Raw genomic sequence first — 22,309 nt, forward strand, 5'->3', positions numbered from 1 at the left:
CCCTTCCATCTCTCCGCAAGTCAGAGGACGCCCTACCGCAGCACTTAGTTCCGGCGCATGCGCCGTTCCGCGTTTCGTCCCCGGACCAATTGGAAGCGGCGACGCCTGGGCGCTGGGGACACGACGCCATGGGCGGGGTCGGGACGTGAGGACAGCGCGCTGGCGTCACAGGGGAGCCTATATAAGTGAATACAGGCACCGCCCCTCCGCCCCAGTCACTGAGCCGCCGCCGAGGACTCAGCAATCTCCCCCTTGAGCCCCCTCGCTTCCCGACGCTCCGTCCCCCCTGCCCGCCTTCTCCTGCCGCCGCCTTCCGCAGGCCGTTTCCACCGAGGAAAAGGAATCGTATCGTATGTCCGCTATCCAGAACCTCCACTCTTTCGGTAAGCTACGGCAAGGTTCCGCGGGGAAAAAGGCCCGGGTGGGGCGGCGGGGCGGTCTAGGCCCAGAGACTGGGCCCGGAGAGCTGCCAAGCGGTCCGGGCCTTCGTAAGTTTGACGGAGGGAAGATGTCGGGCCACGCAGGCAGTGGGGACAGGCCTGGGCCCTGGGGTCGGCCCCTGATTGTGGCCGGAAAGACAGGACGCGAGGTCAGCCCTTGGGCGGGCCTGGCGTCTCGGGTGGCGCATTTACTAATGGCTCCAGGGACACTGCGGGCCACACCCGCCCCCTCCCGCCACCCCTGCGTCACGTCCGCTACATCACCGCCGTTGTCGCGGAGCTGGAGGGGTAGGCGGCACCAGCCCTAAGTGACAAACGCGCGCGCCAATGGGGCGGGAAGTTGGCCCCGCCTCGGAGCTCGGGTTCCGCCGGTTGCATCAGCCGGGTGGGGCGCTGCCTGCCAGCCTTGGCTCCCCCGACACGTGATCGGCCTCCGAGGGCGGGCCCGGGGCAGGAGGCCCAGGCTTTCCACCGGGCTGGGGAGGCCGTCCGTCCCAGACTGGCCTGTTCGGGGAGAGCCGGCGAAGAACATACCTGATCTGACCAGGGCTTGGCGATTTCCGGATTCGTTTCTGCATGCACAAAAGATCCAGGGGGACGGTTGACGGTGGCTTCTGAGCCACGCCGGCTCTAAACTTAACCTTTGTTCCCAGACCCCTTTGCTGATGCAAGTAAGGGTGATGATCTGCTTCCTGCTGGCACTGAGGATTATATCCATATAAGAATTCAACAGAGAAACGGCAGGAAGACCCTTACTACTGTCCAAGGGATCGCTGATGATTACGATAAAAAGAAACTAGTGAAGGCCTTTAAGAAGGTAGGTCTTCATTGTAGGCAATTCACATTTAAGGTGCCCACATGGGGGTGCTGTGTTGTGTTATTTTCCTGAATGGGGATTATTCGTGTTGTTGCTTGGCCTAATTTGCTTCCCTTGTGCTTGCAGAAATTTGCCTGCAATGGTACTGTAATTGAGCATCCAGAATATGGAGAAGTAATTCAGCTTCAGGGTGACCAGCGCAAGAACATATGCCAGTTCCTCATCGAGGTGAGTCCAGTCACTTCGTGATGTATCTGAGCATCTGCCCTTGTTAATTGCAGGTCCTGCCTAGTCTATTCGATTTCTTCCAGGGATGTAGACGTTTCGTTCTGAAGGTTAAGCAAAACAATTTGAGTTTTGAAATACGTAATGAATGTATTGTATTTGCAAAAACAAGGGATTTGTCTGTCTTAAGTTTACTGTCTGTATGGGTCTACTTTAAAGATTGCAATTTTAAATTGCACACAGACAGGTACTAAAACAATCAGGATGTCTGGTTGATGGTTCCACTTGAGTGCTAGAATTCTGTTATGTCATTGGCTCTTTAATGTAGTGGGTACCCTGAGAAGAACTACTCGTAGTGGATGAGGTATGCATCTTGGCTGTTGGAGTTCCCTAGCCCGGTATAGAAGCAGGAAGACAGGATTATTGGCATCAGAATCAGAGACTTTTCTATCCCTTGTTTAAAAATTTGCCCTTTTTTCTTTGCAGATTGGACTGGCTAAGGAGGACCAGCTGAAGGTTCATGGGTTTTAAGTGCTTTTGGCTCACTGAAGCTTAAGTGAGGATTTCCTTGCAATGAGTAGAATTTCCTTTCTGTCCCTTGTCACAAGTTTAAAAACCTCACAGCTTGTATAATGTAACCATTTGGGGTCTGCTTTTAACTTGGACTAGTGTAACTCCTTCATGCAATAAACTGAAAAGAGCCATGCTGTCTAGTCTGGAAGTCCCTCATTTAAACAGAGGTCAAGCAGGTATGCGCCTGGCAGTGTCCAGCCTGAAACAGAGCAATAACGTGATGTTTCGGCCAAGCCCAGAGCCCCAAGATCACAGATGGCTATGTCTGGCCAGAAGTTCCTCGGCTCTCCCTCTGCAGAGTTCCCTGCCCTAAGAGAATGTCACCATCTGAATTCCTTCGGTGAAGCTGAGAGAGAGGATGGGGTAAGGCAGCAACGGCAACTGTACCACTACAGGGAGCCTTCGGTGGTCAAAGATCCCTTGGTGTCTCCAACCTGACCCGGTGGGCGGAGCTTAAAGCAGCCACCTTCCCTCTAGTGAGGTGATAGGACATCTGGCTTGTCACCAAGGTCTTTTGGACCAGACATATCCTAGCTATTTGATGTCCAAACACCAGAATGTGAGGCCAACCTTCTATCAGAGTTAAACTTTTGACAAGGGAACAAATTTCAAACTGATGTCAGTTACGTAGCTAGCTGTAGAGCTTGTGACTTACTAGCAACAGCTGCCCAATGCCATGTGAAGTAAACTGATTTTTGGTTTTTTTCCCTTCAGTTTTAATGTTATGTAATGTATTTAAACAATTATTTAAATAAAACTTGTTTTCAGAAACACCTGACTTACAGATTCTATTTATATCTGATCAGTCTTGTATGTGTGAAGGAACCACAGAAGTAGACAGTGGAGGATCCGTCTGCCTACGGCTTCTCAACTGGGGCCTAAATGAGACTAGGCTAAAAAAAGCCTTTAGTGAGCTTCCTCAGGACAAACATGGTGTGGGACTCCATCTAATCTACAAACTCTAGAAAAGGTATGCAAGTTTGTACTACTTCTAGGAAATAGGTTTGTAGTATTAAGCTTGGTGGCTAAAGTGTTTGAGAAGCTAAAATTTAATGTTAGGAGGCTATCCCTTGACAAGACAATGAATAGTCTATCAAAGTCTGTTCTTGAGTCCACTGCGTTTCCCTGAAAATAAGACCTAGCTGGACAATTGGCTGTAATGTGTCGTTTTATTTTCAGGGAAACGGCATTAATTCTGTTAAACACAAAATACAGTAATTCTCCCAGCATGTGGATCGTAAAGGTGCGAATTTCAGATACTGAATTACAGGCTTCAAGCTGCTAAGAAAGGTAATAAGGAATCAACACTCCCTATTTGTTGCCAGCCTGTTTTGTAGATAAAGGTTGAGGTGTGGAGGAGGGCTGATGAAAGGCTGAGCCAGTGGGAACTGCCTTGAAAATAGAAGAGGATTCTAACCCTGGTGGTAGAAATTTGTAACAAGTCCCACAAAACTGATCGGTTTAATAAACAAAAGAACTTACCCTTTGGCTCCAACCAGTGACATTGTTCAAAACATTCAGGTGACTACAAGAGGGCTTTTCGTAGAGGAACTTCTAGAAGCAACTCAAGGCCAAACCCATGGAGACCACGGAATCATGCTGTAGGTTGACAGGCAGGTCCCATGCTAGGCTGTTAACATCTCTTGCCTTTTAATGACCGCCAGTTCTTTCAGATGGGGTTATTCTGAGGTAAACCAACAAAGTCAGTATTAAATCAGCTACCTGGAACCAACCAATATATCTGAATATATGACAGGAGATATGTGAACACCCTAATCCAATTGGTGTGATTTGGGTGTATCTCAGGCCTGAAATAATAAAGCATAATTGTCTCCATTTTGATAGTTGAGAAAAAGGTGTGGAAATTCCCAAGGCTAATAAATTTAGTTCATGTTACAGAGATTGTTTGGTACGTGAAGTGTAGTGTGCTGGGGATCATTGGCCACAAAGACAAGCAGATACCTTGATGGGATGTAAGACCAGCACACATGGCTGGCCTTGACATGTAGCAGAGAAGAGCCATTGCCACACTGGCTTAGCCAAAGAGCCACAGGATCTCTGAGAATTAGGAATCCCTATCTCCATCCATGTTCATGGGACCAGGGAAGGCTTCATAAAGGAGGTGCCATGTGATGCAGGGCATTCCAGGCAGAGAGGTGGAAGCAGCCAGTGTGTATGAGGACCCTCAGGTAGGACAATTTGGCTGGAACAAGTTTCCTACAGAGTGGAAATAATGTGGCACTGTCTCCTATGTGCCAGGCCTGTGCCAAACACTTTTAAAATATACATCAACCCTATCATTCATTTAACAGTTGGGACCCATTACACCCATGGTCAAACATCCAGAGGTAACATAGCCAGCAAGTAGATAGAGGAAAATGAGGGCTGGAAAGCTGGTGTGAGATAGGAGTGGGCTAAGCCACAAGCTAAGACGATTCTGTCCTTTCTTCCCCCATTTCCTCCCCTCCCTCAGTTTCCTCCTACCTCAGGCAGCAGCCCTGCTGCCTAGGCCCACCCTCTGCAACAGAGAAACCAAACGTTTCTTAAAATGTGTCATTTAAGACAAAAGGAAAACTAGTCAAGAGTCTACACAAGAAACTAAAGCCTATTCAAATTACTGTAGACTATGAATACAGTATATTTGGGAACTGAACATTCTACCAAGTAGCTCTAGAATTGACCCCCTTCATCATTTGCAGTCCTTGGCGGGTAAAGGAGCATCAGTGTCAAAATACTTCACTATTCACAAGTCTGAAATTGAGAGCTCCCTGACTAATTTTATTTTCAGAAGATACACATTATTTCAAAATACCACAGTCTGTGGTTTTTGTAATTTCTTGTGCTCTTAAATCCTAATTCAAATATTTATAAACCGCACTGTTCTTGGGGTGCTTGTTAAAAATTCAGGTTGTTGACCCTGCCCAAGACAGTTTGGCTCTACTGGGTATCAGCTCAACAATGCCCAGGTCCCACCTGTTGTTTGAGGGCCTACAAAACGGTCTAAGAACTGAAAAGAAATGTTAAGTTTGGTGCAAAAGTACTTGCGGTTTCTGCAATTATTTTTAATCTTTTAAACCTCAGTTACTTTTGCACCAACCTAGTATCTCCAAATTTTGACCCAAAACTGCAAAATAAGAGTGTTTAACACTACAAAAGATAACACTGGCAATAACTGCAATATAATTCATATGTAACTATGTAAATGTAATCAAAGTTCTAGAGAAAATTTTATTTTTAATAAAATTCATAAACGTCTTTTCAAAAATGTTACAAAAAATATGTCTATTTGGCCTGTGGGTACGTTTTTTTCATTTGGTTTGAGGTGTGACCAAGTCTTTGAGGCTAGAATGCCTGGACTACAAACTAGGAAATGGCCCTGCCTTTAGAGCCAAAGATTCTGCTGCATCTCAGTTTGAGATGTTTACAAACATTTTTAAACGGTTAATTTTAAAAGTCAATATTGAAATAGAAGTTCTGATGTGCTGCCCAGGAACCGGCCTTTTTTAATCAGCCTATTCCTGTGGGAGGACCACAAACCACACTTGGGGAAACACTGGTGTGGGTAATGGGGAGCCATTGAGGAAACGAGCAGGAGAGAAGCATTATCAGAGGTAAACTTCAGAGAAAGGAATCAATATTGTATTTAAGATGGTTTGAAAAGGAGGTGGCCAAGGGTCAGAACTTGGTTACCAGCCTCTGAGACCAATCATAAGACTGAGATTTCATGTGTAATGTACATATGGGCATTTTCTTGTGAGCCTGTCCATGGCTTTTATCAGATTCTTAAGAATGCACTACCTAAAACAGTTAAGAATCACTGATCCATGGTTTCCTCCCAAGGATTACAAAGCCTCAGGATTTCACAGGTTTTCCAGGCCCATCATTACAAGCAGCAACAGTGCCTATTTCAATATTAACTTTTACAATTAATAACCATTTAAAAATATTTGTAAACATCTCTCAAACTGAGTGTGTATCGGGCAGAAGGCACGCACACAGCAGCCGACCCCATGGTGCTCAGAAGCCCGTGCGTGACTCACTGGCTCCCCAGCCACTATCGCCAGCCATTGCCCAGCCTCAGCAGTCCGATTGTTGCACAGTTTAAATTGTCTTTAATCGTAGTCTTTATGGTGAATTGATACCCGGAATGGACAATTTGTTAAAAACAGGAAGCATAAGGAATCCAGGAAGTGTTATTAACATGGGCACTAGCACGTCAGTCATTCTGTGTGTGTCAACTCATTGATTCTCACTCCATTTCTGTGAAAGAACAGAAAACAAGCACAAGGATAGTAGGTGCAGAGAGATGTGACTTACCTGTTTCCATGGTCCACCATGGAGACAGAACTAGACTCTTGCTGCTCAGCATCACCTGGGAACTCGTTAGACGTGCAGAATTTCAACCCCCACCTACTGAACCAATCATGTTAGCAATCTTTCTTTAACCAAGTTTAAGTAAGAAGCACCGGTTTGGACGATAAACTTTGGACCTCATGTTGCAATCTGCAAGCTGGTTAAAAAAGACAGTATCATTATGACTCTTCATTTTTATAAGTGCATTTTTCATTACTATGTTAGGTCTGCATTGAAATGCACAGAAACAATTGAAGTACAGAAAACAACAGTTATGAGCGGAATACGGACTGACACCACTGCGCTTGCTGAGAGATGCAAAAATCCGGCTGTCCCAGGAATTATCCACATGCAAAAGAATGAAGTTGGACCCATACTTTCCACCATATACAAAAATTAACCTAGATCATAATCCTAAACATAAAGCTGGATACATACGGGGCGGCCAGTTAGCTCTGTTGATTAGAGCACAGTGCTCATAACATCGAAGTCACCAGGTCAATTCCCACATGGGCCAGTGATCTGTGCCTCCCCAACTAGATTGAAAACAACAGCTTGAATTGGAGCTGAGCTGCACCCTCCACAACTAGATTGGGGGGAAAAAACGACGACTTGGAGCTGATGGGTCCTGAAAAAACAGTTTCCCAATAGTCCCCAATAAAAATTTTTTTAAAAAAGCTAGATACACAGAACTCTTAAAAGAAAATGAGTTAATCTTCATGACCTTAGATTAGGCAAAGCCTTCTTAGATATGACACCAAAATTACAAGTGATAAAAAAAAGAAATAGATGGATTTCATAAAATTTTAACTTTTGTGCTTCAAAGGATACTATCAAGAAAGTGAAAAGACAGCCCATCAAATGGGGAAAAATATTTGCAAATCATGTATCTGATAAGGGACTGGATTTAAAATAAAGAACCTTACAACTCAATAATAAAATGACAACCTGTTTGAAAAATAGGCAGAGGACCTGAATAGACACTTTTCCAAAAAAGATGTACAAATGGCCAATAAGCACATGAAAACAAGCTCAACATCGTTAGCCATCAGGAAAATGAAAATAAAAACCAGTGAGATACCATTAGGATGGCTATAGCCAAAAAGACAGGCGAGGGGCGGCCAGATGGCTCAATTGGTTAGAGCGTGAGCTCTGAACAACAGGGTAACTGGTTCGATTCCCACATGGGCCAGTGAGCTGTGCCCTCCACAACTAGATTGAAGCCAACGAGCTGCCACTGAGCTGCCAGAGGGGCGGCCAGATGGCTCAGTTGGCTGCCAGTTCAATTCCCACATGGGATGCTGGGCTGCGCCCCCTGCATCTAAAGATTGAAAACAGCAACTGGACTTGGAGCTGAGCTGCGCCCTCCATAACTAGACTGAAGGACAACGACTTGGAGCTGATGGACCCTGGAGAAACACACTGCTCCCCAACATTCCCCAATTAAAATTAAAAGAAAAGGATAGGTAATAATTTTTGATGAAGGATGGGAACCTTCATATGCTGCTGGTATTAGAAATGTAAAATAGTACAATCTGAAAGCTCCTCAAAAAGTTAAACAGATTTACCATGTGATCCAGCAATTCCACTCCTAGGTACATACCCACGAGAACTGAAAAGATATGATCACACAAAAACTTGTACACCGTGTTCATAGCAGCATTGTTCACAAGAGCCAGAAAGTGGAAATAAGCCAAATATCCACTAACTAATGAATGAATAAATGTAGTATATCCACACTGTGGAATATTATTCAGCCAATAAAAGGAATGAAGTACTAATACATGCTTCAACATGAAGAAAATTTAAAAACATTATGCTGAGTGAAAGAAGCCAGACATTAAAGGCCACATATTTATGATCCCATTTGTATAAAATGTCCAGAATAGGCAAATCCATAGAGAAGAATGTAGATTAGTGTTTGCCAGGAGAAAGGAGGAATGAAGAATAATTGCAAATGGGGATGGGGTCTCCTTTTGGGGTGATGAAAATGTTCTGGGGTACCTAATGGTAATGGTTGTGCAACTTTGTGAATATACCAAAAGTCACTGGCTTATATACTTTAAAAAGAGTGAGTGGTGTGATATGTGAACTATATCTCAATAAATAGATTTTATGTATGTATATGTGTGTTTTATAATTGAATCATTGCAAAGGGGCAAACTGTGAGCATGGTTTTGTTCTCATCCACATGGCAGCACCATTTTGGTTGGTGAAAGGAAATGTCCTCTATCCTCTGCCAGGGATAGTTTGGAATTAGGGAGGTTTATAAATGCAGACGAATTTTAGTGAAGTCTAAAGAAATGCACTGCACCTCCTCCCATCCCTGAAATAGCTTTTCACAACAGCCAGTGAGGTCATAGGCAAAATTAGCCATCAAAACTTCCTCCCTGCTCCCATTTCTCTTGCCCCCGCTGTCTGTCACTTCAGCCAACCCCACTCACTGGCTTAATAGATAAGAGCATGAAGGAAGGAGCAATATCACCATCGAGGGAGCAGGAAAGAAGCCAGGAAAGACAGGTTTTTAATGCTTGTGGAATCAAACTGTCCAGGTTCAAGTCTCAGCTGTGCATCTGATGAGTTCTGTGTCCTGGGCAAACCACTGTGTTAAATTTATGATATGATTTTACCCTACTTACAAGCTAATAAGTTATCCTATTACTGATTCACCAATGCTGACAGAAGATAAAAGAGAGATGAATAACTTTGTTACTCACAACCCTGCTAGCAGCACGATTTGCATCAATTCCTCTTACCCCCCAAGTTCCTTGTTGGTGAAACAATATGGACCCACATGGGTGCTATGCGGGCAGTAGCTACATCACAGCTGAGGAACACTGAGCTTGGGGAACTTACTGCGTTTATAGTCAGCAGTAGCAAGCCTGCTCTTTGTCCCATAGGGAGGCTTTATCTTATGCCTCAGGGTTACTCACTTCAAACATAATCCAGGTAGAGAGTACATTCATGACCTTACATTCTTGGTATACTCAGCAAGAACATTCAGGAATGCTCAAGGCTGGTAGTGGATTGCTTCACTGCTTCTCCCAACAATCACCAACCTCCCTGTGCCTCAGTTTCCTCAGCTATAAACCAGGGGCAGTAGTATTACCCTCCTAGTGGGACTGTGGTGAGGATCAGAAGACATAATGCATGCAAAGTGCTTAGCATGGGGGCCTGGCCATGGAAGTGCTCCCTAAATTTTAATCACCATTACTAGGAGAAGAGGGAGGTGAAAATGTGTTGTAAATGTCAGAAGACTTGCATAGAGGAAAGCTTCAGGTCCAGGGGGAAGGAGAAGCTTCCCTGCTGACTTCTCCCACCACCATCCATGGCACCTTAAAGTCATATCACACTGTTTCCCCTCCAAGAGAAAAGAAATAAAGACCCTCTGGATTAACATTATGTCCCCAGGGTCAGCAGTGCTTGGCATGAAGTGGGCACTTAGAAACAGAATTTGAATGAACGAATGAATGAATGAGTGAGTGAATGAAGGCACAAGTTCTCTAAGCAGGCAGAAGGGTCTTGTATGAAAGGTCCTGGTGGAGGGACGCATCCTCCAGTGTTGGAGGAAAGTAAAAACGGACAGAAGGGCTCGGACAACTGGTCATGATGGGGAGAAGGGGACTGATGTCAGATGAACTTGTGAGCGGAAAGGATTCACAAGGTTGCCAGGCAACAACCCAGCTGCAGAATATTAATCTGCAACCAAATCAAATGGCCACTTTCAGGTACTTTCCTGTTTCCATGGAGAGCTCAGGAAGAGGTGGTGGTGTCCTCTGCCAGGAATTGGGGTCCAGCCTGGCAGGTTCTGAAGCAGAAGAGGGGCAGAATCTAGGTGCATCACACATAACTGAAATGACAAACCCCGGGGCCACGCAGGGGAGGTAGGGAAGTGAGTCAAGGAGGGGCAGGTGGGTTGTGAGGACCCAGGCAGGTAGAGGAACAGGAGGTCAAAATGAAGGTAAATTGAGCAGGAGCTGGGCTTCTGGAAAGAGGCAGGATGGGAGGCTGTGGGTGAGAAGAGGCAGCAGTACATAGAATCCAAGAAGGCTGATCAACTTCAGCTCCCTCACCTCCTACCTGTGGCGCCTGAGGCAAGCACCTTCACCTGGCTGACCCTCACTTCCTAGACTCTAAAATGCACCTGAGTAAAGATTCCTCTCACATAGGCGCTTTTAGAATTAGTTCCCATTCAACACCACTACTGACATTGCGAAACAAAGTACTTTCCAAAATTTCATGTTATAGAAAAACGTTCAAACACACAGAAAAGTTGAATTTTAATGTGAGAACTCATATGCCCACCACCCAGAATCGATCATTTATATTTTATTGTTCTCATAGCACATCCATCTTATTTTTCATGCATTTCAAAATAAATATACAGTACGCTTCGCCCTAAATACCTCGTTAACTAGTTCATTTGTTAGTTCTTTTTAAAAAAATAAAATTTACATACAATGGAATGCACAAATCCTAAGTGTGCATTCACTGGGTTTTGACAGTCTGCAAACAGGGTTCTGGACTTGAGTCTGAGTATTAAGCGAGATAATATACCTGTGAGAGCTCTTCCACAGTGGAAGGTGGTGTTAAAATATGAGAAGTAAGACAGGCCCCAGGGTGGAGGACAGGGTGACCCAGAGCTGTGAGAGGCAGAAGGTGGGGAGACCTGAAGAGCCAGCATGAGGCCAGCCTGCAGGAGGGTGTTAACTTACAGGGGAGGGAGCCAGGCACTGTTTCGGGCAAGAGGAAAATAATCAAGGAAAGGGGGAGGTTATTCTGGAGGTCAGCAGGATGAGGTGTGGGTAAGGCTGTGGTCATGAAAATACTCATCATATCTAATAGCAGACGCTTACTTAGAACTTACCGTGTGTAAGAGACCCTCATCACAGTGAACCCTCATCACAACCCTGGGGGAGGTACCAGCATTGTCCTCAAGTTTGTGACTTGTCTTAGATCGCTTAGTTAGGAAGTGCCAAGCTGGGACTCTAGCCCAGGATTGCAAAGCCTCCTTGCCCTACACACACCACCACCACCACCACCACCACCACCACCACCACCCATCCTGCACACAGACACTAGCCAGATATCCGGGTCTCACACCCAGCTTCTGATTTAAGAGGACTGGGGGCAGGGGTATGGCCTGAACCTGGGGGCAGGGATTAGGGCTCCCAGGTGATTTTAATGTGAAGCATGGATTGAGAGCCAGTGCTCCAAAGGCACAGGTGGGCATCGGGTGAGAGCGTGAGAGGGAAGGCCCGGGAGAGAGCAGAGCCTAGGCTGCGGGTGCCCCGTGTTCTCCCTCCTAGGCAGCCAGGCCTGGCCCCTGGCTTCTGCGTTTGGTGGAGGCCTCTAAGCTCAGCCTGTAGAGCTGTGTCCTTACTGACTGTCCTCTTGGTCTCGCTGTGTCACCTACCACGATTGGATGGCAGGTGACGACATGAGCCTCTTTCCCCCTCCCCTGCCCTGGGAGAGACCACGGATACCCACGTTGACACTAACCCGCCCAGGTATCCCTGTGTGTGCCAGCACCTTCATACCCTCCAACGCCCCGTTGCCTGGGGAAGGGTGACTGAGGCATCACCAAGCCCTCCCTTTTCTGCTGTCAATAACCAATAGGAAGCTGGTGTGGCCCCCCTGACACCAGCTTGTCAGTCCGTGGTGATGTTTCCCAAGGATGCCCTGGCAGGCAGAGCCTGGTTAGGTATGCAGAGTTGCCCCTGGGGAGTCTGGGAACGTTCTTCCCTTGACAGGGTACCATTATTATTATATCGATTTTTTGGTTCCTCCCACTCCCCAGAATCTAAACTCCACCAAAGTAAGGAAAGGGCCATCATACTCATTTCTTGTCCGCCAGGCCTCACCCAAACCCTGGCTTACAGCACGTGACCAATAACTGCAATGAAATGGGAGATGAACAGTCCAATATCTTAACGAATATCTCCCTTAAGTGTATTTGGAAAATCACACACAAACTCACACAGGGCTGGTTCTCACTGACAAAAGCCTTCAGAAGGCTGGAACCCCTTGCATTCTTGTTCAGTTGTTGCCATAATAAATTCCCATCAATGTGGAAGCTTACGACAACACAAATTCATTCTCTCACCGTTCTGTAGGTCAGAAGCACAGGCACAGCGTGGCTCAATGGGCCAAAATCAAGGTGTGGCCAGGGCCATGTTCCTTCCTGAAGACTCAGGGATGAATCTGTGTCCAAGCTCATCCAGATTGTTGGCTGAACTCAGTTCTTTGTGGTTGTGGGGCCTCAGCTGGGGGTCCCTTTCAGCTTCTTTATACCACCTGCATTACGCTGCCTCGTCGTCTACCTCCCATCTTCAAACCAGCAAGGGCAGGTCAAGTCCTCCTCATTCTTCAAGTCTCTGACTCATCCTTCAGCCATATCACTTCTGCCTCTAGCCAAAGAACACCCTCTGCTTTTAAGGGCTCATCTGATTACATTGGGCCCACTCAGCTAATCCAGGAAAAGCTCTCCATTTTAAAGTCTGTAACCTTAATTACACCTGCAAAGTCCCTTTTGCCATGTAATGCTTCACATTCACAGGTTCTAGGGATTTGCCTGTGTACATCTTTGGGGGACTATTATTCTGTCCACCACACCCCTTCTGGGAGGAGAGAGATCCCAGAACTAGGTGAACAGAGACCTGAGTTTTAAGCTCAGCTCTCCTCGGTTGTGTGAACTCAGGACAGGGATCGCTTCACGTGCATGGGCCTCAGTTTCTTCATCTGTAGAATGGGGACACATTAGCACTTACCCCCTAAAGTCATGGCAAAGAGCAACTTGTATTCATTCATGCAAAGGGCTTCTCAGTGCCTGGCACATAGCACTGTGATTGTGGTGAGCACAGGGTCAGGGTTTACAGGGAGGGGGCTGGGCCCCAGGGTCTAGGATCCGGTCTTCCACTTGGTAGACCCAGACACTGGATTTTCTGATCACCCAGCTAGTCAAAGTGTTGGATCCTGGATTCCACCCTGGCCTCATGAGTTCCAAAACACTCCTCATACCAGTAGGTGCTGGTCTCTGAGAGGTCCAGCTTTCATAAACTCCATTCCTACTGCCTCTGTCAGTGGCAGCTCAGGACAGGTGTCCCTCTGAGTCGCAGCCATCAGGATGGAACACATTGGATTCACAGATGATGCTTTGTAGGGAATTATCCTCCTTAAGCCTTAGGGGAGGCAAAGCTCCGCGATGTGTGCAAAGCGTGTGCACAGACCTTGTCACATTTCCCCTTCACTGCAGCCCTGTGAGGTAGGAATGAATGATTGCCATTTCACAGATGAGGCTAACTGAGGCCCAGAGAGGATAAGGGGAGAAGGTGCAAACAGATTAGATACCCGTGAAGCTCTGGGCACCATGTATGGTGTCTTCTGTATATCACCTTCACAGACTCCCCTTCCCAAGTCATTTTCCCTGTTTCCTGGAGGAAAGAACAGCTCAGAGAAGGAGAGAGCTACCCAAAGCTCAACAGGTTCCCTTACGAGAACATGCAGTCTCCATGATGGCGAGCTCCTTGGGGTGAGGGCTGTCTCTCAACTGTGAAAATGAGCCCTGGCTGCATGCCCACCAGTGCCAGCAAACAGGAGCACTTCACCACCGCCTGTCGAATGGCAGTACACGCTTCTATTTGGTGCAATTTCCACCCCCTGTGCGACCAGCCTGCAGAAGAACAACCAGGGGGCATAACCCCCCACCACCACCCGCCCAGCGAAACCAAGTCGTGGACTCCGGTACAACCAGGGCTCTGCTAGAAAGCTTATAATTTCCCGTTACCACAGCAACACGAACGTCTCTTTTCCCCAGGATGTGAGCAGAGCTGCTGCTCCTCGCCCCACCCATCCCCCCAAACCCCCTCAAAATCCCTTCCATTGCTGAGATTCTGTGATTCAATTATTATCACCAAATGCCTGCAGTTTTTTTGTCATTTTCGTTTATCCCATCTACTGTGTCACCAAGACCTGCTCTGGATTAGAGTGGTTATTCACCAGAACATTCATTCAGCAGCTGGTTGCCATGGACACCTCACAGCCTGCTTCTTTCATCACCTATTAATTCTCAGCAAGGCTGGCTGTGAGCGTGGGTACCGTTGCTCCTTATCCCGGACCCAAAGGACATTAAGACACCCCCAGATAGAGAGGGGCCCTGAAGACGCATGAACAGAAGCAAAATCTCCAGTCCCAGCTGCAGAAAAATCAAAAACAACCTAGAGCTAGTTACATCTATCGAAACCAGGTCGAGCAATTTATCAAACAGGTCAACAAGCATACCACTTGGTTTTCTGGAACATCTGGGCAAACCTTTAGTCTCTAACCATTTTAAGTATTTTATAGTGGAAAGTGGTGAGCGTGTTATGCAGACTACTGTCTTCCCCTGAGCGTCCAGGTGCAGGAATGAGAAGCAGACCTGGGAGATGGAGGGAACTGCAAGCTAAATCCAGCCCAGCACAGAGGACATAAGGACAAGGGGGCGGGGGGGGGGGGGGGGGGCTAGGGATTTCAAGGTAAGAGGAAATGGAGGGGGTTCAGGGGCAACCAGGATGCAGCCACTAGGCAGAGAGAGCAGAGCCATCAGCCCACGGCTCATTGCTCCTAACAAGTATGACAAGTCCTGTTTGCAGAGCCTGGCGTTTGGGACAGGGAATCAATACATCACTCTACATTCACATACTCCTTGCTCTTCAAACATCAATGTATGGCGAAATATGTTTTCTCTGACTCTAAGGTCATTTGGTCCGTCTGCCTCACCTGCCCCTGACTGGATGTAGGCCAAGAGATGAGCACCAGGTCTCTGACCCTGAGCCCAGGGAACCTGTCTCCTGCCTGCCCTCATGCCCAGCTGAAGACCTGCCCCTGCCCCCACCCTGCCCCTGCCCACTCCCTTCCCTCCCCCACACCCGGATGAGTGACTCTAAATGACAGGGCGGGGCAGGGGTGATGTACCTGGACCACCCACTTTCCTCTACCTGTGAGGAGCCCCACCTCACCGGGGAGGAGAGCTTGGGAGGGGCCTTGAGGGCTTTATAAGTCAGGGCTGGAGCACCCAGCCCAGCAGAGGACAGAGAGGCTCCAAACTGACCGCATCGGCCTCCCAGCTCTGCAGGTGAGAGCATCTGGGAGGGGAGGGAGAGGCTGAGAAGAGGGTTGATAGGACCCCAGGCTCACATCTCTGTGTCTCCAGGGATGGGACGCTTCCTTTAGCCCAGGGCTGCACTAGGTCTCGGCACTAGGGCCCATCCTGGCTTCCCAACCCTCGCCTTCAAGCTGACCTGCTGGTACTCCCAGGTCCCTGCCCTAACCCTCTTACTACATACTCACCCCAGCCCTAGGAGCTGGGGACAAAGGCTATTCTCCCATCTCTCAGATGAGAAAACTGAGGCCCAGAGGGAGACGTGACTTACCCAAAGTCATATAAATTATTAGGCAAGGCTGGGACTGGAACCCAGGGTTCTGGATGCCACCTCAAGCTCTTTCCTAGACCAGCACAATCTGAAAGAACTTTCGATTTTGATGTTAATCTAAATCTTCACTGTCCAATAATATGGCTAGTGCAAGGGAGGAATTTTTTTATCTGAATTTAAATGCATGGAGCCATATGTGACCATGGCTACCACACTGGACAACACACATGGCCAGTGCTGGACACAGTGACGATGCCAGAGGTCTCCAAAGGAACCCTGTGTGGTCTGTAACGCAGCTGAGTGCGTATGTTCCTTTGGTATTACTGTTTAACGTTCACTGTAAATTACAAGACTGAAACATCTACAGAGCTGTTCACCTGGCCTCAAACTCTATAGAACAGTTTAGAAAAAATTCCTGTAGGTGTTTGATTACTCAGAGAAGCAGTCACTGGAGTTAGAGTAAGTAAGGAGGAAAGGGGCAAGGCTTGGGGGCCAGGGGAGCAGGCAGGAACTGGAAGAACAGTGGTCGCAGAATTGCAGACCTGTCGGCAGGCAGAGTCTGGAGTGTGTCTGGTCCAGGCACCTGCCTCTGGGTGCCTGCACTACTCCACCTTTAAGCTCGGCCTCTCTCTCCTTTGCAGACAAGATGCAAAGATTGTGTGTGTATGTGCTGATCTTGGCACTGGCTCTGGCTACCTTCTCTGAAGCTTCTTGGAAGTCCCACTACAAGCTGCAGGATTCGCCCTCGGATCCAGGGGTCAATAGGGGCCTGGAGCCACATTGGCTGGACCAGTTGGGTCCAGCCCCTCACCACCGAAGGCAGATTGGGCGCCAGGGTCCCCCACACCTGGTGGCAGGTAGGAGCTACTGACAGCCATCGCTGCTTGCCTCACCCAGCCCGTTTAGCCGTGGCCTCAGTCCCAGAAGCTAGGTGTCCCTCCACCATACTCACCGCCTCTGCCATCTCTGACCCTCAGATCTGTCCAAGAAGCAGGGGCCATGGCTGGAGGAAGAAGAAGCAGCGTATGGATGGATGGACTTTGGCCGCCGCAGTGCTGAGAAAGGGGATCAACGTCCCTAGAACAGAACTTCAGAGCCCAGTCTCCTCCCAGCCCAGCCCCGCTCCATGAAAAACCAATCAAAATAAACTAGCTTCCAATGGATCACATTGTGTCAAGTGTCATGGGGCAAAGAAGGGGCGATTGGGGGCAGGGTTGAGGCGAAGAGGAGAGTCGAGCAGCCCTCTGGGGGCAGGGACCACGGCTCATCCTTCCTGGTATCCCCAGAGTCCAACACTGAGCGAGCATCTCCACATGTAGGTGGGAGAATAGGGGTCAGGGGCCGCTACCAGAGTAAGCAGTTTTTTAACTTTTTTTTTTCAGAGTAAGCTTTTTAAAAGAAAAATCAAATCATATCACTCCAATTCTCCACTGCTTTCCATCACACTTAACATAAAATCTAAACTCCTTGTCAAAGCGCTAAGAGCCAGTCATAGCGGGTGCCACCATGGATACCACCTCTCTTTCTTCTCTCTCTCCCTTTCCCTTACACAAGCGCACCACGCGCTTTCCTGCTCAGAACATTTGTCCTCGCTGTTCCCAGGCACACATGTAGCTGGCTCCTCTTTTTCTCCTTGGGGTCTTGATTGAAATGCCTCTTCCTGAAGACCTGCCCTTTCTGCTCCTTGCCCTTCCCACACAGACCCCATCGTCCTCTAATTGCAGCATATTGTCTGTAATTGTTTTGTTTGCCAGTTTATTGTCTGCCTCAGTTAGAAGGGAAACTCTATAAGAGTGGGGACCCTGTGTCCCTCTTCCCTGCTGTATCCCCGGTGCCAAGAACAGGAGGTACCTAATACATATTTGTCAAAAGGGCGAGTGACTGGCGAAGGCCCTTGCTGGTGTCTTACCCACAGGCCCGCACCGCTCTGTACCTGTCGGACGCATCCCCGCACAGGCACCTGCTACTCACTACCTGAGGGTTTTCCAAGTGCAAGGCAGGCTGGGAATGCTGGGGAGTCAGTGTGTCCAGAAGCGTCCCTCAGTCAATGACAGAGAATTGCAGTGCAGACCCCTAGGGCTGGCGAACTTTCTCTAAAAGGGCCAGATAGAAAACATTTTAGGCTTTGCGGGCCAAGAGGCAAAATCAAGGCTAATGTGTAGGTACTCCAATAACCATTTACAGTATAAAAACCATTCTTTGCTTGCAGGCCGTATGAAAAACAGGTGATGCGCCAGACTGGCCCATGGGTCATAGTTTGCTGACTCCTGTTCTAGAGCAAGTCATGCTATCTGCCGAAGAGATTTACTGTTTAAAAAGTCGCTCCTGGTGTGCTCCTGGGCCCTGATAGGGAATGACCACTTGACCATTGGATGGTAAGTTCCTGTGCAACCAGAGTGGCCCATCGTTAGCTGGGTATTTGCAGACCCGCCATGTCTCAAAGTTGGGTGGGCCAAGCAGCGATTCACTTTAGGATGCAAACATTTGAGATTGGGCCTGAGGAGGGCCAGAGGGCACAAAGTTACTCAGTCGCCCACACCCCCAGGGACCTACGGCTGTTGTACCAGTGCCTCGCACTCAGTTCACCCCCATAACCTATGGGAGGTTCTCTACGGGCAGCTCATAGAGGAGGAAGAACCCAGGCCCGGTTCACAAATGGGTAGGCCTGACATGTCGGTAAAAACTGAAAATGGATTGCTGCCGCACTGTGGCCCACTCCCGGGTGGCCCCAAAAGACAGTGGTGAGGGGCAATCCTTCCAGTGGGTGGAGTTTCAAGTAGTAGACCTGGTCATCAACGTGGCGTGGAGGGAGATGTGGCCTCGGGGAAAGACATACACAGGCTTCTGGGCAGTGGCACATGCCTCACCTGATTGGTCAGGGGACTTGTAGGAACAAAATGAGAAAATCAGAGACAAAGATTTCTGGGTATGAGACAAGTAAATGGACCTATGAGGAGGCACAAGGTGTGTGGATCTTCGTGTCTCCAATCAAGGCCCACCCAAGAGCAGCCACCTGAATAACCAGGAAGACAGGATGGCTCATCAGTGGAGGTCAGCCAGGTGCCGTCTTCGGCCACTGCTCACTTGCCCACTGGGCTCAGGAATACAGCGACAATGGCGGCAGAAACAGAGATTGTACTTGGGCCCAACAACCAATCTAGCTGCTATCTCTGCTGACTACCGGACCTGTCAGAGCAGAGACGAACTCTGAGCCCTTGATCTGGGACCAGGCCGCCAGGAGACCAACAAGCTACTTGGTGCTAAATTGATTACATCAGATACCTCCCATCCCAGAAGGGACGCTGAGCCATCCTTGTGGGGACTGATACATATTCTAAGTAGGAGTTTGCTTTCCTGCCCACAGCGCCTCCACCAGCACTCCAGGACTACAGAGCATCTAAGGACTTACAACGAATGACTTGCCATCACAGAATTCCGTCAAACATGACCTCAGACGAGGGACCTGCTTTATAGTGAAGGAGGTGCAGCAATGAGCACACGACCTTGGGATCCACTTGTCCTACCCTATACATCACCCAGAAACTGCAGGTCTGAAAGAATGTTGGAATTAAAGGTGCAGCCAAGACACGAACTCAGGGATGTGCCCTGGGGGTACATCCCCACTTTGAACCAGTAGTTAGTATATGGTGCTATGTCCCCCACAGCCAGAACACACAGGTCCGGGAACCAAGGGGTAGAGTGGAAGTGGCCCTATCACCATCACTGCCAGGGGTCCACCTCAGAAATCTGTGCTTCCTGTCCTCTCGGTTCTAGACACTTGCGGACTAGAAATCCTGGCTCCTGGGGAGAATGCTTCCACCAGGGAATACAGTAAGATTCCCCTAAACCCCAAAGGTACAGCTGCTGCCTGGCCGTTTTTGGCTCTTTGTGCCATTAGACCAGCAGTCAAAGAAAGGTCAGTTACTATCAGAGGTTATTGACCCTGCTTGACCCTCCTAGTGATCGAGGAGCTAGGTCACTGCCTCACAACGGGGCAGGACGGCGTTTTCAGGATCTAGAATGGGATTCACTGGGTGCCTCTTGGGGCTTCCTGCCTGGTGATAACCATAAACAGGAAGTTGCAGCAACCATGGTCTGACAAGGGCATGGTGACCAAGGGTTCAAACCTCTCCGAAATGAAGGTCTAGGTAACTTCACCAAGAAAGCAACCTGAACCAGCCGGCCAAGGATGAAGGGAATAGAAGGGTGGTAGAGGCCGGAGATGAGAAATAGCATTTAGTGCGTCAGAACTAATTGCAGCAGTGGAAATCACAATTTCTACCACTCGCCCTCCACGTGTACTTTTTTTTAAAAAAAAAGATATTGTGACCAGCCACCATCTTAAAGAAGCAATGCCACGCCATGGTGAACTCCCCAGGGAGCATAAGTGCATCTGAGTGGCACGAGGGGTCGGCGATAGCAGACACCGTGGTGCCCTGCCTGGATCCTTGGCACTCCCCATTCTGGTACGTGCTAACCGTGTTCCACTACAAGCACAGGGGCCTTTTCCTCAGCCCCGTGCATGGAGAGACCAGAGTGCCAACGCGTTAATGCCCCCCAGGAACAGCCCTCAGCCAATGACAAATGAGAGTTGGAGGATGCTTTCCCCAGCTTCCTCACCACCTGGGTGGGGTAACTGAGATGGGTTCTCTATCTGTGTCTCCAACTTTAACACGCATGTGCATTGCCTGAAAACCTTGTTATAATAACATATAGATTTTTACTCTATAGGTCTGGGGTGAGACCCGAGAGTATGCACTTCTGATAAACTCTCTGGAGATGTCAATGATGCTGGTCCCTGGATCCCACTTTGAGTTGCAAAGGGCTACACTTCCTCCCAGAGTTCCTCGGTAAGACGGTGCCTTAGTTGCCTAAAACTCCCTTTCACTCGTTTCTTTCTGTTCTTGAGTTCCCACTTGTTTTCAAACCCTGTTCCAGGTCTGCTCCTGAGGGACCCCTATCTAAGACAGTGAGGGACTCTCACCCTTTGCAGCTGAGCACTGTGTGAGAGTCCCTGAATCAGGGAGGGAGCCTGTGCAAGCCTGGGCACTGGAGGCCTGAGGGCTTGGGTTCAAATCCCAGCTCCACCACCAGCTGTTAGACCTTTGGGAGAATCCCTTACACAGCCTGGGCCTGTCTCATTTATCAGATCACCCACAACCCCATAAGTTACTGATATGAGTAAGTAATGTATTTAATCAAAGCCCTTAGCACATCATTCAATATTGGAGGCTATCCGCTCACCTTTGCCCCAAAGTGCATGCACATACACACTCCCTGAGAAAGATGGCTGGAGGCTGGGCCAGGTAGAGCACAGGTACTTTATTTCCTGCAACAGCAAGTACACAGGCCAATAAGTAACAGGAGAGAAGCACAGCGGGGAGCAGAGCAAGTAGCAGTGGGGATCCTGAGCCCCCAACTCCAGCTGTTTGAGTAAAAGGTGGGAAATGGGAGAACATCTGGAAGGAGGAAACAAGGAGCCCTGAGGGGAAGACAGTGGGAGGGAGTGACTGGGCCTTGCGTGGGCATCTGGACTCTCATAGACCAAGGTAGGAAGATTGGGGGGAGGTACACCACTGGCAGAGAAACTCTTCACCCACAAACAGAAACACTTCCAGTTACAAACAGGAATCAGGGATGGAGAAGAAAGGGCCAAGGATGGGGGTCCCTAAAAGTCAACAAGGACTGGGGAGCCACCTTTAATTTGGGAGCCAAGGGGTAAAGGGCATGTTGTTAGAAGGGTACTCAGAACAACTTCCTGCTCCAAGGGCCCCCAGTCAGAGCTGGGTCTGGTAGTTGGTGTGTCTCCCCCTGGGCTTCTTCCACCCCTGGGGCCATCACATGATCCAGGCCCAGCAGCCACAGCTTTTGCACCAGCTGCAGAAGGAGGGCCGGGTTTTCTTCAGCCTGTCCCTGCAGAGGGTTGAGACTTGAGCTCTAAAGCTCCAGCCCAGATTCATCAGGACAGACAGTGGGCTGGTGACAGACAGGGGGTCCTGTTTCTCAGGATGAGAGGGAAGGTTGGGGGCATTGCGACTTGGCTAGGCAGCGGAAGGTGGGGCCTCAGGCTTTCTGTGGCGCCTCTGCAGGCTGCTGGGAAACAGCAAAGCCTGGAAGAGAAGGGGATGGGTGTGAAGTGGGGGCCTGAGGACCACAGGCCTGGCCTGGGCAGCGGGCAGAGGCTGGAGGCTGGTCAGTCATGTCAGAAAGAGACAGCTACCATTGATAGTTAGGCAGGTGGCCCATGGCCCAGAAACAGAGGTCAGTATTCAGTTTATAACCTGCACAACCTTACATGGTGACCCTGATGAGGTCAACCCATCTGAGTGGGAATAGGCCAAATATTCTAGTGACGCTGCCAACAGGTTATGAACTTCACGGCTGACCCAGAAGGCCAGGCAGGCATCAGGATAGGGTCAGTAGGGAGGGATAGGCCAGGGCACATAATATGTAGTGAAGAGATCAGCCTCAGATCCACTCTAGCTGTGTGA

General features: G+C 48.7%; 2 protein-coding genes across 2 annotated transcripts; both read left to right on the forward strand.

Annotated features, from left to right (window-relative positions):
* Positions 1 to 205: 205 nt before the first annotated feature.
* On the forward strand, positions 206 to 2,826 carry EIF1 (eukaryotic translation initiation factor 1). The gene is made up of 4 exons (XM_081029562.1): positions 206 to 383; positions 1,094 to 1,257; positions 1,384 to 1,485; positions 1,969 to 2,826. Exons 1-4 carry the CDS (start codon positions 353 to 355, stop codon positions 2,011 to 2,013), a joined length of 342 nt encoding a protein of 113 aa, XP_080885688.1. The 5' UTR covers positions 206 to 352; the 3' UTR covers positions 2,014 to 2,826.
* Positions 2,827 to 16,464: 13,638 nt separating this feature from the next.
* Positions 16,465 to 16,899, forward strand: GAST (gastrin; the record flags this gene model as incomplete). Its single annotated transcript, XM_081027794.1, has 2 exons — positions 16,465 to 16,675; positions 16,796 to 16,899. 2 exons carry the CDS (start codon positions 16,465 to 16,467, stop codon positions 16,897 to 16,899), a joined length of 315 nt encoding a protein of 104 aa, XP_080883920.1.
* Positions 16,900 to 22,309: the final 5,410 nt, after the last annotated feature.

Source organism: Rhinolophus hipposideros, assembly GCF_964194185.1.
Source record: "Rhinolophus hipposideros genome assembly, chromosome: 20".
In the NCBI taxonomy this organism is placed as follows: Eukaryota; Metazoa; Chordata; class Mammalia; order Chiroptera; family Rhinolophidae; genus Rhinolophus; species Rhinolophus hipposideros.

What these genes read in the sequence shown, in the direction of transcription:
- EIF1 (XM_081029562.1), top strand. Translation starts at nt 353, where the DNA reads ATGTCCGCTATCCAGAACCTCCACTCTTTCG. An exon ending in CCAGAACCTCCACTCTTTCG is followed by an intron (nt 384 to 1,093) that starts GTAAGCTACGGC and finishes CTTTGTTCCCAG; the next exon opens with ACCCCTTTGCTGATGCAAGT. An exon ending in TATGCCAGTTCCTCATCGAG is followed by an intron (nt 1,486 to 1,968) that starts GTGAGTCCAGTC and finishes TTTTCTTTGCAG; the next exon opens with ATTGGACTGGCTAAGGAGGA.